Below are 17,125 nucleotides of genomic sequence, written 5' to 3'. Positions count from 1 at the left end.
CCATCGTTTTTCTTAGTTTAGCTTTTAGGGTCAGTCCCGTCATTCAGAATCACCGCTCCTAGCATTCATATTCACTGGCATTGCGCATCTTACCTTCATGGTTTTGCGTTCTTCCTCGGTTTTTCCTCACCTCGTTACCCTGTGCTTATCGCCTATTCATCTCGCAGTCCACATAGGGCAGTCTCCTTTAGAAGCATTCTTGTTCGTACTCCAGGTTGGTTCGACCGTTACTTACCTTTGACATCGATCTTCAGGTCACTTTTGGAGACATCTTAGAGGGAGCTTGGATCCTTAGTATGGCCGTAGAGGCACTTTGGGACATCATTTTGTTTTAGGATCAGAGTCTTTGTGTTAGTCTGTCAGCCTGAGCGAATTCGTGTTTTGCTAGTGTCCCTATGGGGGGTCTCATTGGTTCTTCGGTAGAGTTCACTTCATTCCACTCACTATTCACACTTTCTTTTCACTCTAGTGTTCACGTTCCTTGCACTCGTGAACTCTATCAAAGAGGGGCATATTTGTAGACCCCCCTGGAGGCAGAGTCTTTTTTTTATTATTTGGATTTATTATTTTTTTTCTCTTTTCTTTTCCTTTTTCCTACCTTTCTCCCGGGGCTCGACAGGATGGGTCAGGAGCTGGTTTTTGGGGCAGAGAGAGGACTCAAGTGGGCGGCTCGGGGGGGCAGATTGGACGGGATACGGCTGGCTTGCTGAGGAAGACAGGAACAGGAGAAAAAGAGAGGAGAAAAAAATATAGAAAAAGAGAGGAGGGGGGGGGAACCGGGGGGAGGTTTTTTTTGGGCAGCTCACCGGGATTTTTGCTCCAAAGGATTTGTTCAGGTTTAATCATCCCCCACTTAAGACTCTTCACTTTTACTGCCATCTTTTGCTCGTTACTGATGTTGGGGATGCTCATTTTTCTTTTACTGTCTAAGACGTTAAGCTAATTCTTCGTTTTTGCTTGCTGGATCTTTGTTTATTCCCGTGAGAGTTACATGACGTTTATGTTATTCCTTTATATGTTGAAACTACTCAAGCTGTTCCACCAGTCCTTGTTTTAGTTCTTTGGCTTTCATGAATTGAAGCTATATTTGATGGAATCATCCTCTCTCCCGCATGCTCTGTTTCTTCATTATTTTCCTCTGTTTCTGTTCTTTGTTTCTTTCTTTGAGTGTCGGGCATCTCGTTTGAGTTTGGTTGTCTGGATTGGGGTGTTCTTTGAGGGGGGTCTCTACATCAGAATCTTTGGGATATTGCCATGTTCCCTATTGGACAAGTTGAAAGCCAACAAGTTAAAGGCACGGAAAGGCACGCGGCACGCGCGCGCAAGACACACCTTCGACCTCGCCTGCGCCGTACCCGACTCGGGCGGCGTCGCTGCCGGAAGAGGAAGCCCCTCGCGCGCCTGTGAAGGCAGCAGTAGCAGGTTCCACGCCGTCACCAAGCTGCTGCAGCTGGACGCTTCCGACGCCGGAGGGAGGAGCGCGACATGGCGGCGCGGCGCGGCGCGGAAAGTCGACAGTCTGGGCCGACTTCGGGGACCTCCGCGCGGTCTCTCTCTCTCACCTCCATTCTTCTCCGTCGCCGTCGCCTGAAGGAGAAGTGAGTTGGGAAGAAGATGAAGTTTTGGGTTTTTGGGCTTGCTCATTTGGGCTTGAGTTTTGCTGTTGGGTTTTGGAGGTTTGGGCCCAGGCTTGTAGATTTAGGCTTATGGGTTTGGGCTTATGGGTTTAGGCTTAGGGATTTAGATTTTTGGGCTTGGATTTGAATTTGGAGCCTAGGCCCAAGCAGACGGGGCCTTTGTCTTGAGCCCGTTTCTATTATTGCCATAATCATTATTATTATATATATATATATATATTTTTTTTCTTAATTATTATTGTCATTATGATTGTTACTATTATTATTAATCATTGCTATCATTATATTTATTACTATTATCATTAATCATTATTATCCTTGTAATTATTATTAATATCATCATTAATTATTATTGTCATTACCATTATTATTATTATTAATTATTATTAATCATTGTTATTATTAATTATTAATCATTGCTATTATTATTATTATTAATTATCATCACCATTGTTATTATTAATTATTATTAATCATTGTTATTATTATTATTATTAATTACTATCACCATTATTATTATTATTTATTATTATTAATCATTGTTGTTATTAATTATTAATCATTGTTATTATTATTATTATTAATTATCATCACCATTGTTATCATTAATTATTATTAATCATTGTTATTACTATTATTATTAATTACTATCACCATTATTATTATTATTAATTATTATTAATCATTGTTGTTATTAATTATTAATCATTGTTATTATTATTATTATTAATCATTGTTATTATTATCATTATTAATTATCATTCTCATTATTATAGTTATTATTACCTCAACTTTCAAAATCTTATTTTTATTATTATCATTGATTAAAACTTTCAAAACCTTATTATTATTATTAATTCAAACTTTTTAACTTCCAACTTCCAAGCCCAATTTATAAAAATTCAACCTTCAAATGATACTCCAAAATTCCGATCTTTAAAACTCAATTTCGATTTCCGAAAATTCTCACACTCACTTTAATCTATTTAATTATTGTTATTTTGATTATTTATTTCAAAACCCCATTTCGAATCAAATTCTCTAAAACTTCTGATTCTCGAATTAAATTCCTAATCCCAAAAATTCTCATGTTCCCACTAAATTATTTGATCATTGATATTTTATTTATTTATTTATTTCAAAACTCCATTTTAAATCAAATTCTCTAAAACTTCTGATTTCCGAATTAAACTCCTAATCCCGAAAACTCTCATGTTCTCATAAATTTATCTAATCATTAGTATTTTATCTCCATTTTAAATCAACTCTTTAAAACTTCAGAGTTACAAATTAAATTCCTAATCTTGAAAATTCCCATATTCACACTAATTTAATCACTAATAGTTTGTTTATTTATCTTAAAATTCTATTTTAAACAATTCTTTAAACTTTCTGACTTCTAAATCTAATTTCCAATTTCAAAAATTCCAGCATTCCATTCATTTATTTAATCATTATTCTCGTCCTTATTATTATTAGTCCATTTATTTACTTCAAAATTCCCTTTTTTTTTTAAACATTTTTTTTAATCCCAATTTTCGAACTTAATTTCCGATTTCTAAAATTCTAATTTCCTTCAAGTTTGACATCCCAAAATTCCAACTCTTAAATTTAATTCTCAAGACTCCAATCTTCAAATAATTTTCGAGACTCCAATTTCCAAATAAATTTCAAAAATTCAATTTTCTCTCTAACAGTTTTAATTCTCTTCAGGTTTCAAATAACCTTTGATTTCTCTTGTTTTTATATAAACATGAATGCTATTTTCATAATTCCAGAATAATGGGATTTGTGATATTAATTCCTGCAAAAATGAATGGGCTTTGGTGGGGGCCCAACATACGTGCTTTCCTCATGATTGATTGATTGTTTGATTGATTCAATTGCCATGCGTGTTTGATTTTATTCTGCTCTATGGCATGCCCGAAATTATCCTTTAATTGTGCACTAACCTCACTTTTTGATAAGCGCATTGTGGCTCATCACCCAGGTACGTATCTATCCCCATTCCGATATTTCCACATACATGTTTTGATTCTCCTATGTGCATGATAGTTCCGGGTATTAATTGTTTTTCCTCATCAATTGTCATGATTGCTTCATTTTATTAGTAGAGACCCATTTAGGGACTTAAAGGGGTGCTACGGTCTGTACCGTACCTTCCCGATAAGTAACCTGACCCCCGAACCCGATCCGGTTTTTCGTAGATCGCCTTTTCCAAAATAAGGAGTCACACTTAGGGTTTTTCTTTCTTATTTTGTTTACCCTTTTAAAAATAAAACAAAAATAAGTGGCGACTCCAAGTCAACTTTTTTTAATAAATAAAATCATTTTCAAATTAAAATCGAGTTTCGCCATCGAGTGGGAAACGCATTGAGCCGAAATGCGGGGTCCACAAAATCACACTATTTTACATATTATTTTAAAATATTAATTCTATTTAACACTTTTGACTAAAAATTATTTTGAGACAAAATCTTATTTTTGAAGTTTATTATTAACAAAAAAAGCATTTAAGAGAGATTTAAAGTTAATTCCAACCTCTATTTTGTACTCTCTTTTTTTAAAGAAAAAATTTATGCATTATTATAATATATTTTAGGGTTTATAATTTGTGTAAAATTTCACCATTTTTTGTTATTAAAATAATTTAAAATTGTTTAAAAAATGAAATATTTTGAAGAAAAAAAGCAATATAAATTATTTAAAAAAAAAAACCAAAACCCACTCTAGTGGTGTTTAAACCGCTAAGATTTGGTACAAATATAATTCATAATGCTTTTAAGAATGTCCCAAAATATTTTTTTTTATAAAACTAACTTTAAGAATATTTTAATTATTTTATTAAATAACATTTTTTTCTTAGGAAAATTCTTACTTTTCATGGAGGATTCCCGATGAATTATGATACATGAGCATGAGTTTTGCAAAAATGATTCAAGTCCCACGTACACAACCTTAGAAACAAAGTCCTTTCACGTGACAAAGGTTTGAAAAAGGAAAATTTTCAAACATATTTTTGGAACCAATCATTAAAAGTAACATTTATTTTTTGTCACGTAACTCATGCGTTGAATTTTAATGCACTTCTCCATGGTACTTTTATATCATCTAATATTTAAAAATTAATTTTCTATTATTTTAAATTTATATTAAAATGCCTCCTAAAGAAAATGAAGATTCTTGGATTGGATGGTAGAGTGACTCAATCCAAAACTTGGTTTCTCATAAATCCCAAATATTGTTTAAGTTATGAGAAAATATGAAAAAAAAATGGAAGAAAAGAATAAAAAATGTGAAATGCAAATGAAAAATAATAATAATAAAAGTATAAGAAAAAAATAAATAATAAATTTAAGGTGATTCATTTATTTTAAATATTTTATATAAAAATTTAATAATAACAAAAATATATAAGTTTTTAGCAAAATTTAATTAATGTAATTCTCTTTATTATTTTTCATAATATAATCAAATATGATAAAGTTAGTTTTCTTAATATTTTATCTTCTTTCCTTAAATATGAGAAGGTATCGTTAGAGTATCAAATTGATACCCATCAAAACACGAAACTAGTCATATCATATTCTTATGTATTTTATGTTTTATTATCTCGTACTTTCATTCTATTCTTTTTATACATCAATTTCGTTTTTTTATATTTTAATTATATTTGTTTATGCCCAATGATTCAATTAGTCACTTAATCTCATCCATTAGAGCATGACTTAACTTTCTACTAATCTCTTTCTTTTTACACGGGTACATTGAGCGATAACTCAATCTCAATTCAAACACGTAAACCATTGCCTTTTCTTATAAAATTTGTAGATAAAAAATAATTGTAAGTACCAATCACATTGTGTCACACATGTATTTTAGGTCTTATTATTTTTCATTTTTTTTATACTTTCACCTATTTATTTATACTTTAATCTTATTTATTTATACCCAATAAGTCAATCAATCATTCAATTTTATCGATTAATTGACAACTCAAACTTTTCACTAATATCTTTATTTTTTCTTCGAGGTATATCATAAAACAACTTTATCTTAATTCAATAGAGAATCACTCGATCATAAAAATAGTTGATCATACTAGAATATAATACGTGCTAAAACTAGTATTTTCTTGTAAAATTGATAAAATCGAGAATATAAAATTTTCCTTCAATTCCTAACAATCAATGCCCTATAATATTAATCCAATAACATAGAATCAATAATTTCATCTTACCGATTCCACCTAAATTTGATTACACTATTACACACGGTCAATCATGGAAGTTTGTAAATTTGATTAGAGAGAGAGAGAGAGAGAGAGGAGAATTCAAAAATTAGGTTTTTACTGATTATTTTAATCAAATAACCTGTTCATTTGTTTATTTATGTTTTGACTTTCAGTTTGCAGTCGTGTCCTAAGCACAGTAATTTCCCGCCCCACGGGAGCGTGAAATCTTTGAAATTGGCCCCTCGAGTTTGAAAAGTGAGAAAATCAATCCCACTTTTCATCACAAGGCCAATTATTGATGCTACTTTTTCACTGTTTACATACTTTAAAGAGTCCTCCTCTTCTTTCCACAGGTAAATGAGTTACATTAACACTCTTTCCATAGCTAGAGGAGAAGATAAGCAGGAGGAGAAAGCTTGCGGTAAGCACTTCAATTTTGCCATCCTACATCTACATAGAAATTGGTTGCATTTTCGATCAATTTGGCACGAGAGAATAGGAACCAAAATGGAATTGAATTAATTAAATTTTATACATAAGTCATGAAAATGATTAATTAAGTTTTACTTTTCATGAAAAATGAATTTATAATTAGAAAGTGGAATGAATTTTCTATTCATAAGTCATATTCTACTTATAAAAAAAATGGTTCGAAACCTTTTATACATGTCATTTTACGTGCATTGATTGCTAAATTACTTGGAGGAAGAAATATTTTTTTTAAAAAATTAGTTTTTCTTTTTTAAGGATATTGTATCAAAATTTTTTAAATAAGTAATATTAAATTTCTTTATCTTATAAGAAAAGTTGTTGGAAATATTTATATAAATATTATAAATCATGATAGGAAAATATTATGAGATGAGAATAAGTTTGTAGAGATTTAAAAAGTGGATAGAGATGAGGAAGAACGGGAGATACGGGTGAAATTAAGGGCTCATGATTCAGGGTGTAGATATAAGGAATTAGAAAATATGAGATGTTTTAAGAACAAAATAGTTGTATTTTGTTCTACCCTCTCTAATATTCATTATGATATGAAAAGATTCTTTGTCATTTATGAATGTAGACATTGTTGGCTGAATTGTGATAAAACCTCGTGCACTATTATGTTAATTGATATATTTTTGAGTTTTTGAATTAATATGTTTGTATTGAAATTTTTGCTAACATGATAATATTGTTAGGGAGTGAACTTTAAAAAACTCGTGTTGTTAAACTTATTTTTTTAGAAAATTTTAAAACATTGTTAACAATATCAATATATTTTTAAATAGTATAAAAATATTATTGATAGTATCCATTTTTTAGGTCTATTTAAAATGTTTAAAAATATTATTTACATTAGATTAAAAATGGATACTATCAACTATGATATCATAATATCTTTTTTAAATTTATTCCTAAAAAGTCTTCAAATTGATAAATGATAGTTTTTTCATTCATCTTTTCATTAGTTCATGTACAGAGTATATATAGAGGGTAATCACCATTCTAAGAATGGGAAAGAATGATACAAGGAAAGAATGATATAAGGAAATAACAACTAATATCATAATATCTCAACTTTCCTAATATCTCAATATTCCTAATATCTCAACTTTCCTAATATCTAAATTTTCCTAATATCTCAACTTTCCTAATATCTCAATATTCCTAATATTTCAACTTTCCTAATATCTAAATTTTCCTAATATCTCAACACTAAATGATATAAGGAAAGAATGATATAAGGAAATCATTTCTAATATCTCAACACTCCCCCTCAAGTTGGTGCATAGATGTCACACATGCCCAACTTGTCTAAAAATTTTGAGAACACTTGACTTGAGACAGCTTTGGTGAGGATATCGACTAATTAATCTTCTGATCGAATCTTAGGCAATTCCACAATCTTATCATCCAACTTTTCCTTAATGAAGAATCTATCCACCTTGACATGCTTTGTACAATCATGTTGTACTGGATTATGAGCAATGTCACATGCGGCTTTATTGTCACAAAACAATCGGATTGGTTGCCTAGATAGGTAACCTAAATCCTGTAAGAGGAGTCTTAGCCATAATGCCTCACAAAGTCCTAGAGTCATACATCCAAATTCCGCTTCTGCACTCGAACGAGCGACGACATTCTGTTTCTTACTTTTCCATGTCACAAGATTACCACCTATAAAGGTAAAGTAACCAGATGTAGATTGCCTATCATCCATTGCACCGGCCTAATCAGCATCAGTATATACTTTTATACTCTGATGATCAACATTTTTAGCGAACAAAATTCCCTTTTTAGGAGCATTCTTCAAATACCTCAAAATACGCATGACTGCATTCATATGTTGCTCTCTAGGATTATGCATGTATTGACTCACTACACTCAATGCATAAGCAAGATCTGGTCTTGTATGAGCTAAGTACATTAATCTCCCCACAAGTCTCTGGTATCTTCCCTTATAGGTTGATACTTGATTAGGCTCAACACACATTTTCAAACCTTCTTCTATTGGTGTATTAACAGGTTGACATCCCGACATTCCAGTCTCCTGTAAAAGATCTAAGGCATACTTTCTTTGAGACAAAAAAATTCCTTCACTTGATCGAGAAACTTCAATCCCAAGAAAATATTTCAGATGACCTAGATCTTTCATTTCGAATTCTCTAGATAGATAATTTTGCAAAGCTTTTATTTCTTCAAGATCATTTCCTGTAACTACCATGTCATCCACATATACGATGAGTGTCGTAATCTTACCATGTTGCTTTTTCAGGAACAAAGTGTGATCTGAATTACTTTGATGATAGCCAAAAGCTCTCATTGACTTTGTGAACCTTCCAAACCATGCTCTTGGGGATTGTTTCAATCCATACAATGACTTCTTCAATTTGCACACCTTCTGACATTGCTTTTATGACACTATACATCCTGGTGGAAGATCCATATATACTTCTTCAGATAACTCGCCATGCAGAAATGCATTTTTCACATCGAACTGTTGTAATGGTCAATCTAGGTTTGTAGCTAAAGACAGTGATACTCGAACTGTGTTGATCTTAGCTACAGGTGCAAATGTCTCTGTGTAGTCAATTTCATAAGTTTGAGTGTACCCTTTTGCTACCAGTCTTGCTTTAAATCGTTCAATACTACCATATGCCTTGTACTTCATAGTATAGATCCAGCGACACCCAACTGGCTTCTTTCCTGGTGGACATTTTACGAGTTCCCATGTTTCATTCTTCTGCAATGATTTCATCTCTTCATTCATGGCTGCTTTCCACCCTGAATCAACTAAGGCTTCCTGCACACTGTTAGGAATAGTTACAGTAGATAATTGATTTACAAATAACTTTTTTGATTCAGACAAACGATGGTTAGACACATAGTTGCTCATGAGATATTTGACTTTGGTAGACAATTCAAGTTCATATGTGAGTTTAGGAATACCTCTATTATGACGGTGTGGTAACCGTTTCATGAATGGATCAGGTTCCAAATTAAGAACACCCTCAATAGACGACGATTGGTTTGGTATTTCAGTGAAGACATCTTCGGACCCAAATTGTTGACCACTCATATCCAACTCACCCGCTTCCTGGTTCACTAGTTCAGATTGTCCAGATTCATCCTCCTCAGAGATATGATAATCATAATCAAGAGTCTGAATTTCCTTATGGTACTCCCCCTGAAGTTCAAACTCAGATGAAAAATACATTGAATCTTCATGAAATACCACATCCATTGTAATAAACATTTGTCGAGGAGGATGGTAACATCTATATCCCTTTTTGTGCAATGCATATCTAACAAACACATATTGCAATGCATGGGAAGTTAACTTAGTGCGTTAGTGTTTGTATAGATGCACAAATGCCACGCAACCAAAAACACGAGGAGGTAGATTTGGGACGATTGGGGCAACTACGACATTAGTAAGAGCTTGGAGAGGTGTTTGGAAGTTAATTGAGCTGGAAGGTACCCGATTGATCAAGTATGCGGCAGATGTGATTGCTTCTCCCTAACAAGATATCGGTGTTTTTGCTGCTATCAAGGAAGCACGAACAACCTCTAACAAGTGCCGATTTTTTTGTTCAACAACTCCATTTTGCTGGGGTGTATTGGAACAAGTAGTCTGATGAATGATGCCATGTCCTTCCAAATACTTTTGAAGATCAGAACTGTGATATTCTCCACCATTATCACTACGCAGAACCCGAACCTTTGCATTGTACTGAGTTTCAATCATTTTATGAGAATTTTGAAACAACAAGTTCACTTCATCTTTGGTTTTCATCAAGCATAACCATGTCATTCTGGTACAATCATCAATAAAAGTAACAAACCAACGTGAGCCACTCAAAGTTGGGACTTTGGATGGGCCCCAAATATCAGAATGTATAACTATAAAAGGAACCAAACTTTTATTCAAAATTAACGAAAACGAAGCACGATGGCTTTTAGCCAATTCACAAATATCACAACGGAAACCAGAAATATCACTCTTTGCAAACAAACTAGGAAACAATTTTTTTAAATAACCAAAGAAAGCATGTCCCAAACGTCGATGCCACAACCAAATTTCAGACTTTTTCTTCTCCTCCTCAGATCCATCTGCCATCAAGGCTTGTTGCAATTTATTTGAATCCTTTGACTACAAGTCCAAGTAATAGAGTTTTCCCCGCTTAATACCACAACCAATCGTCTGTCTTGTTTGGATGTCCTTAATCACACAAAATTTAGGCGAAAAAATGACAATACAAGATAAGGCTGTAGTGATTTGAGAAACTGACAAAAGATTGTAATATAGAGATGGAACAACTAAAACAGAATCCAAATTCAAAGTATCAGTAAGAGTTAAGGATCCTTCCCCAATGACTAGGGTTGTGTTACCATTGGCTATGGAAACAATTTTTTGTGAGGAAGAGCTAAGGGTTGAAACCTGTCTGAATGTATAACCATAAAAGAAAGCAGACTTTTATTCAAAATTAACGGAAACGAAGCATGATAGCTTTTAGCTAATTCACAAATATCACAACGGAAACCAGAAATATCACTCTTTGCAAACAAACTAGGAAACAATTTTTTTAAATAACCAAAGGAAGCATGTCCCAGACGTCGATGCCATAACCAAATTTCAGACTTTTTCTTCTCCTCCTCAGATCCATCTGCCATCAAGGCTTGTTGCAACTTATTTGAATCCTTTGACTGCAAGTCCAACTAATAGAGTTTTCCCCGCTTAATACCACAACCAATCGTCTATCTTGTTTGGATGTCCTTAATCACACAAAATTTAGACGAAAAAATGACAATACAAGATAAGGCTGCAGTGATTTGAGAAACTGACAAAAGATTGTAATTTAGAGATGGAACAACTAAAACAAAATCCAAATTCAAAGTATCAGTAAGAGTTAAGGATCCTTCCCCAATGACTGGAGTTGTGTTACCATTGGCTGTGGAAACAATTTTTTGTGAGGAAGGGCTAAGAGGTGAAACCTGTCTAGAATCAAAAGTCATATGATCTGTAGCACCAGAATCAATTATCCATACACTATTAATAACAGGTGTAAAAGTATTTAAAAACTTACCACCATGATCTGTAACGGATACCAATGCAGAGGCTTTTTCAGCAACATTAGCCTTTGTTTTTATTTCAGCAATAGTTGCAGTCGAGGTTTTCTTGGAATCCTTCTTCCGTTAATCACGATTATTATCATTAATAACAAAGTGGTGATAGCCTAAACATGATCTAAAGGTCCATGGTTCAAACCCTCGGTTTCTCATTGTTTTCCTGGTCATACCAAGAGTCATTGTTTTGAAATTGTGGGATATCCAGACTGGTGGGATCAGTCTTATTGTAGTGAGTGCATTTGAAGGTTGACTTATCAATATTAGGGCTTATCTTAGGATGGTTGATTGCTGTCGGACTACCATAGCGACAAAATATCCAGGATTTCAATTCCATGGCTCTGATACCATCTTCAAATTGATAAATGGTAGTTTTTTCATTCATCCTTTCATTCGTTCATGTACAGAGTATATATAGAGGGTAATCACCATTCTAAGAATGGGAAAGAATGATATAAGAAAAGAATGATATAAGGAAATAACAACTAATATCTTAATATCTCAATATTCCTAATATCTCAACTTTCCTAGTATCTAAACATTCCTAATATCTCAACACTAAATGATACAAGGAAAGAATGATATAAGGAAAACATTCTTAATATCTCAACAGTTGAAAATGGTGGCTATGTTTGGAAATTTAACACTTGAAACAAGACTGAACTATTATAATGTCAACTAAAAACTGATACCAAATATTAAGGTTGGAATAAATAACATTTGAAGAGATATTAATATTCACAGCAACTAAATGCTATAAATCTCTACAAAAAGGGAAGAAAAAAATAGTCATGTGGACTACACCCAACTTTCGTAGGCCTTCAGGGTAGGAGTTATAAATGTATATGGATATATAGAGGCAACTGGGTTGATGGCCTAAAGCTGAGAAGAATTTAATTAATATTCCAACTACCATAAACTCTTATCTAGTCCACAGCAGATAAATATAAATCTTGCTAGAAACTTCAAGACTAGGAAACAATACACAATCCAGCATTAATAAATGGAGTTTCTTCATCTAATTTGGATACAACTTTAACAGGATCATCACTAAAGTAATTCAGATTTAACAAAACATAGCTATAATTCCAGACCTTCTTACAGGTTCACCAGAACTCTGTTAGTATGATCTATAAAGATGTTGCTAGCATGTTTATTATCCCTTTTTGAGGTTTTTTTCAGAGAGGAAGGAGTAGAGTTATGTGGAAATGTGTGATATTTGCTTTGGTTATGGCGATATACTGGGAGCAAAACTTTAAGAGTTTAGAGGACAGGTTTCAATCCTTGAAATAATTTTGTTTCACATCCCTCTGGTTGTTTTTGACAAAGAGTTTCTTGGGACCCCTTTTACTATCTCTGGATGGGAAAGTTATTTGCCCAAGTTGCTACAGGAAGATCCTTGTTTTATGTCTACAGTCTCCTCCCCCATGTGATAGCCTTAAGTTGAATTTTAGTGGTTGTGCTTTACAAACAGAGGGTGATTGGGCATTGTGCAGTTGATGGGAATATTTTTGGACACCTTTTAAAGACTCACAAGAGAACTGGGAAGACTGGTTCTAATGTCCAAGCCTTAACACATGCACCACAATCTTCAACTGGCGCATTGATGGCTGTTGATGCTGATGTTTTAACAATATGAGAAGGTTATAACATGGCTGCTGGCTTAGGTGTAACAAGCCTTCTTGTGGAAGGGGATTCCTCACTCATTACCTCCTGTCTCTCCCATCTCTTTGGCAGGGAGGTGTACTAGATCTCTAGAGTTATTTAGTGGGGATAGACATCTGCCTTGATTTGTTTTGAGGTTTATAGTGGGTTGGATGTACTTCTGTTCACTAATTGCTGTTTTGAGGTTTATATTATTCATTTCTATAGAGACTCACACATATATACACCAAAAATTCTAACACCTAAATTAGAAACTTTTCTAACTCAATTACAATAAATCCCTTTGATCATGAGATTACCTACTCTTCTACAAAATCACAACTTCCCTAATTCCATTCTTCCACAAGTACACTTTTATATCAAATGAATGTTGAATGATTGAAAATGTTGTGGAAAAAAATCATTTATCTAAATGTTCTAGGTATGATCTTGAAAGTTGTATTCCAGAAAATACAAGGGAAAATCTCTTTGGGTCCCAAAACTCCTTGCAGCTCCATAGGTCTCCATCTACTCTTCCTGGCATTCAAGAATGACAAGTGCAGTTCAAGAGAACCCTGAGTTTGGTGTTTGCTCCTAGCCAATCCTAGCAAGCCCAAATAAACTGTGCCATCATCCCAAAGCAACCAGGTAATGAAGGTTTAGATGATCAACCATTTCCCTGCTATCTGAAAAAAGCTTATATTGCTAAGGATGAAGGGCTTTAAAAGGCCTCCTCAACTGCATTAGGTCATAGGTAACGTTACCTTTTTACCAGCCACAAACCAAGTAAAGGCCCTTTAGTTTGAGTTTTAGATTTCCTTATGAAATCGACTAGAAGGAAGGCAACATGTTAATTAAGCAAAGCAATTTAATACATTATCTATAAGTAATAATTTTGCAACTCTCTTTGATGTCTGACCTGTTCATTTTTATTTTGAACTGCAGGGAGCAATAAATTGCTAGACATATTTTTTAGAATCCTTGATCAATTTCGTAAGAAGCTCCTTCAATCCTTCAATCAATTACTATTTCATGACTGCATGAATCTTTACTTTCTCATGGTAATAGTCCTAGGTATGAAGCAAATACATCAGAGAAAGCTAATGAATAATCGAGCAATTGAAGTACTAAAAGTCTTACGAGATGAAGTTTCAACCTTGAAAGACCAACAGCTTGTCAAGGCTGGGGTGCATTCAGCAATCTTTGTTGCTGTTGAAAATGGGCTCATTGAGTTTGTTGTTGAGATTATCAAGTCTCATCCTTTATTGCTCTGGGTGAGGAACGCAAATGGTGAAAGCATTATTAAAGCTGCAGTCGTACATCGTCAAGAAAAAATATTCAACCTCATACATGGAATGGGTGGGCAGAAGACTAGATTAGTTGGTGGCCGAGACAAATTTGGTAACAATATATTACATTTGGCTGCAAGATTGGCCACTGCTTCCCAACTTGATAGAGTAGCTGGTTCATCTCTACAAATGCAAAGGGAGCTACAATGGTTTAAGGCAATCTTCAGTCATTCAAACTAAAACCATGACTTGATATTGTTAATGTGGAATATAAGTTTTATGTCTGTTTCTTGTTTTGCATTAACCTTGGGTTAACAATTAAAACTCCCACATTTTATCCTGGCTTAGAACATGAATTGGATTAGGCTGTTTTTGTTTGAACAGAAACCAAATTCCTTTTCAAGGACAAGCTAGTTACTAGACCAACTCTTTACTTCCCAATTTGATATCTGTAGAGTTTTAAGTTTGTTCATGCTGAGTAATAATTTTACATGCAGTAAGAATGTATTTCCATACCTTAGTTTGATCAATACCACCCAAACTGAAGGAAAGCATACCCCAAAGCTAAATTGAAGAAGTGGTTAGGCACACCAACTTGAATGCTAACCCAATACAACTTTTCAGCTTGAGATCTGGTCTAATCAATGTAAGTTGACAATTTCAGTTTGGTTTAGCACTTCAGATGAAACATAGATCTTGTTAACTGGTTTAGCATTTCAGTTCAAACCATCCAATCTAAAGAAAACCACTCCTGGAGCTGGATCAATTAGTTAATTTCATGCTGACACAAGTTGCAACCCTAGTTTTAAGAAGCATTCAACACCTTGCCAAATCAATCCTAATTCATTTATTAAAAAATTGAATCAAATGTTGGTACTGCTCAAACTCAGAATGTGGAATATCTTTGCTGATGGAAAACCTACCAAGAGATAAACCAACTTAGATACTGTTAATGCAAAAAAAATCCTTGATTTGAATATCCGTACCATGTGATTTAAAAAGTGCATACCTATTCTTTTCTCCTACAAGTTTTCCAATGTTGGAAATTAGAAAATAAACTTGCATTAATTTCCTTGATTTGATGATCTGTACCATTCGATTTAAAAGTTTGCACATCTATTCTTCTCTCCAAAAGTTTTCCACTCTGGGGTATTAGAAAATAAACTCACATGACCACTCCCATGTCTAAGAGGTAGGTTTATACTAAATGCTTTCACTTTAAGCTACAACCATAGTTTTATTCATTGATTTAACTAACTCTAGGAGGTGGAGCGCATTGTGAATCCCAAGTATCTAGAGGAGAAGAATGATGATGGTAAAGTGCCAAGAACATTGTTCACTGAAGAGCATAAGCATTTAGTGAAAGAAGGAGAGAAATGGATGAAGGACACTGCAGCAGCATGTATGGTTGTTTCAACACTCAGCCACAGTTATGTTTGCAACAACCTTTACTGTCCCTGGTGGAAATTTTGGCGACACAGGTATTCCTGTATTCTACAGGCATAAAGCCTTCATGGGTTTTATCATATCAGACACATTATCACTGTACTCAGCCACAACTGCAGTATTGATGTTCCTATACATTCTCACTTCACGCTACGCAGAAGGAAGGTTCCTTGAGATTTTGCCAAAAAGGTTAATTATTGGCCTTGCCAGCCTTTTCTTCTCTATAGCAAGCGCCTTTGGTGCAACTCTTTATCTAACTCTTTCTCATGGATTAGAATGGGTTGCCATTCCCCTTTCTTTGCTTGCAGCTGTGCCAGTCAGCTTATATGCTTGACTGCAATATCCCCTCTTCTTTGAGATAGTCTCTTCCACTTATGGATCTGGCATCTTCAACCACAAAGCAAAGCATCTGTTACACTAGCTTGATTGACATGTTGTTTATGTACTAGAGGGGTTGAATGTAGAGACAATAGTATGCTCTTGTGTGTTAATTTTCACCAAAGTTTATGACATTATATATTTTCATAAGGTTTGAGATGTAACTTTGCATGAAAGTGGAACAGTAGATCTGTAAGGCGTGGGAGTGTCTTTTATCAATTTTATTAATGTGTTAGACCATCCATAAGGGTGTGAACAGTCCTGCCTTCTACTTTTACCTTTATGCTTATGGGTGCTCTGTGAATATCCCATGCACTTGAGTACATATGGATGAATTTGCTAGAATTGTTAATTGATAGCTGTTGAGATGTAACTTTAAAAGAAAAGATGAAAATGCAAGAGATACTATGTTTCATGGGCTAACCATGTTTGCCAATCTTCAAAGATGGTATTGTATTCTCTGAAATGGATATATAGCCCCTATCTCCTCAGGTTACAGCTTGATATCATGGAACAATTCCAAAGGAAGAGTGGTGTTATTATCAAATGAGCTGTTGTTTAAGGTTGGAAGTCTGAAAAAACCACAATATGATGTATAACTGGTTAAGTTGAAGGCATGAGGGTTAAGAGGTTGGACTGATGATGTCCTTTTAGGAATTAGGATCCATTGAGACATTGATATGTGAAGGTTGCTTGAATATTTCCGAAGGGACTGATTTAGATATGAATCATGGACGATTTTGTGTTTTGGGTTCATTTTTATTTTCTTTTTATGTTTTTTTTCTAGGTATTTTAGATTCCAGATCCTTTTCACTTCAAATGGGAGATTGATGTTGTTCACAGTGATCATTCTGTGTAGATAACAAGCATCTCAAGATGAA

The 17,125-nt window shown here is 33.9% G+C and overlaps 1 protein-coding gene across 2 annotated transcripts; it reads left to right on the top strand.

Moving 5' to 3' along the window:
• The first annotated feature begins 5,948 nt into the window (after nt 1-5,948).
• LOC104882339 (uncharacterized) lies at nt 5,949-15,630 on the top strand. 2 transcript variants are annotated; one of them, XM_019226488.2, is made up of 4 exons: nt 5,950-6,126; nt 6,225-6,292; nt 14,077-14,124; nt 14,200-15,630. In XM_019226488.2, the coding sequence occupies exons 2-4, from the start codon at nt 6,229-6,231 to the stop codon at nt 14,658-14,660; spliced, it is 573 nt and encodes a 190-aa protein (XP_019082033.1). In that variant the 5' UTR covers nt 5,950-6,126; nt 6,225-6,228; the 3' UTR covers nt 14,661-15,630. The 2 variants fall into 2 exon arrangements, with proteins under 2 accessions (XP_010663572.1, XP_019082033.1); XM_010665270.3 differs by having other exon boundaries at nt 5,949-6,126; nt 14,077-15,630.
• The last annotated feature ends 1,495 nt before the right edge of the window (nt 15,631-17,125 follow it).

The sequence above is a fragment of the Vitis vinifera genome, chromosome 17, assembly GCF_030704535.1.
Source record: "Vitis vinifera cultivar Pinot Noir 40024 chromosome 17, ASM3070453v1".
Taxonomy (NCBI): Eukaryota; Viridiplantae; Streptophyta; class Magnoliopsida; order Vitales; family Vitaceae; genus Vitis; species Vitis vinifera.
The sequence above is the reverse complement of the archived record's forward strand: the minus strand, read 5'-3'. Positions and strand labels throughout refer to the sequence as shown.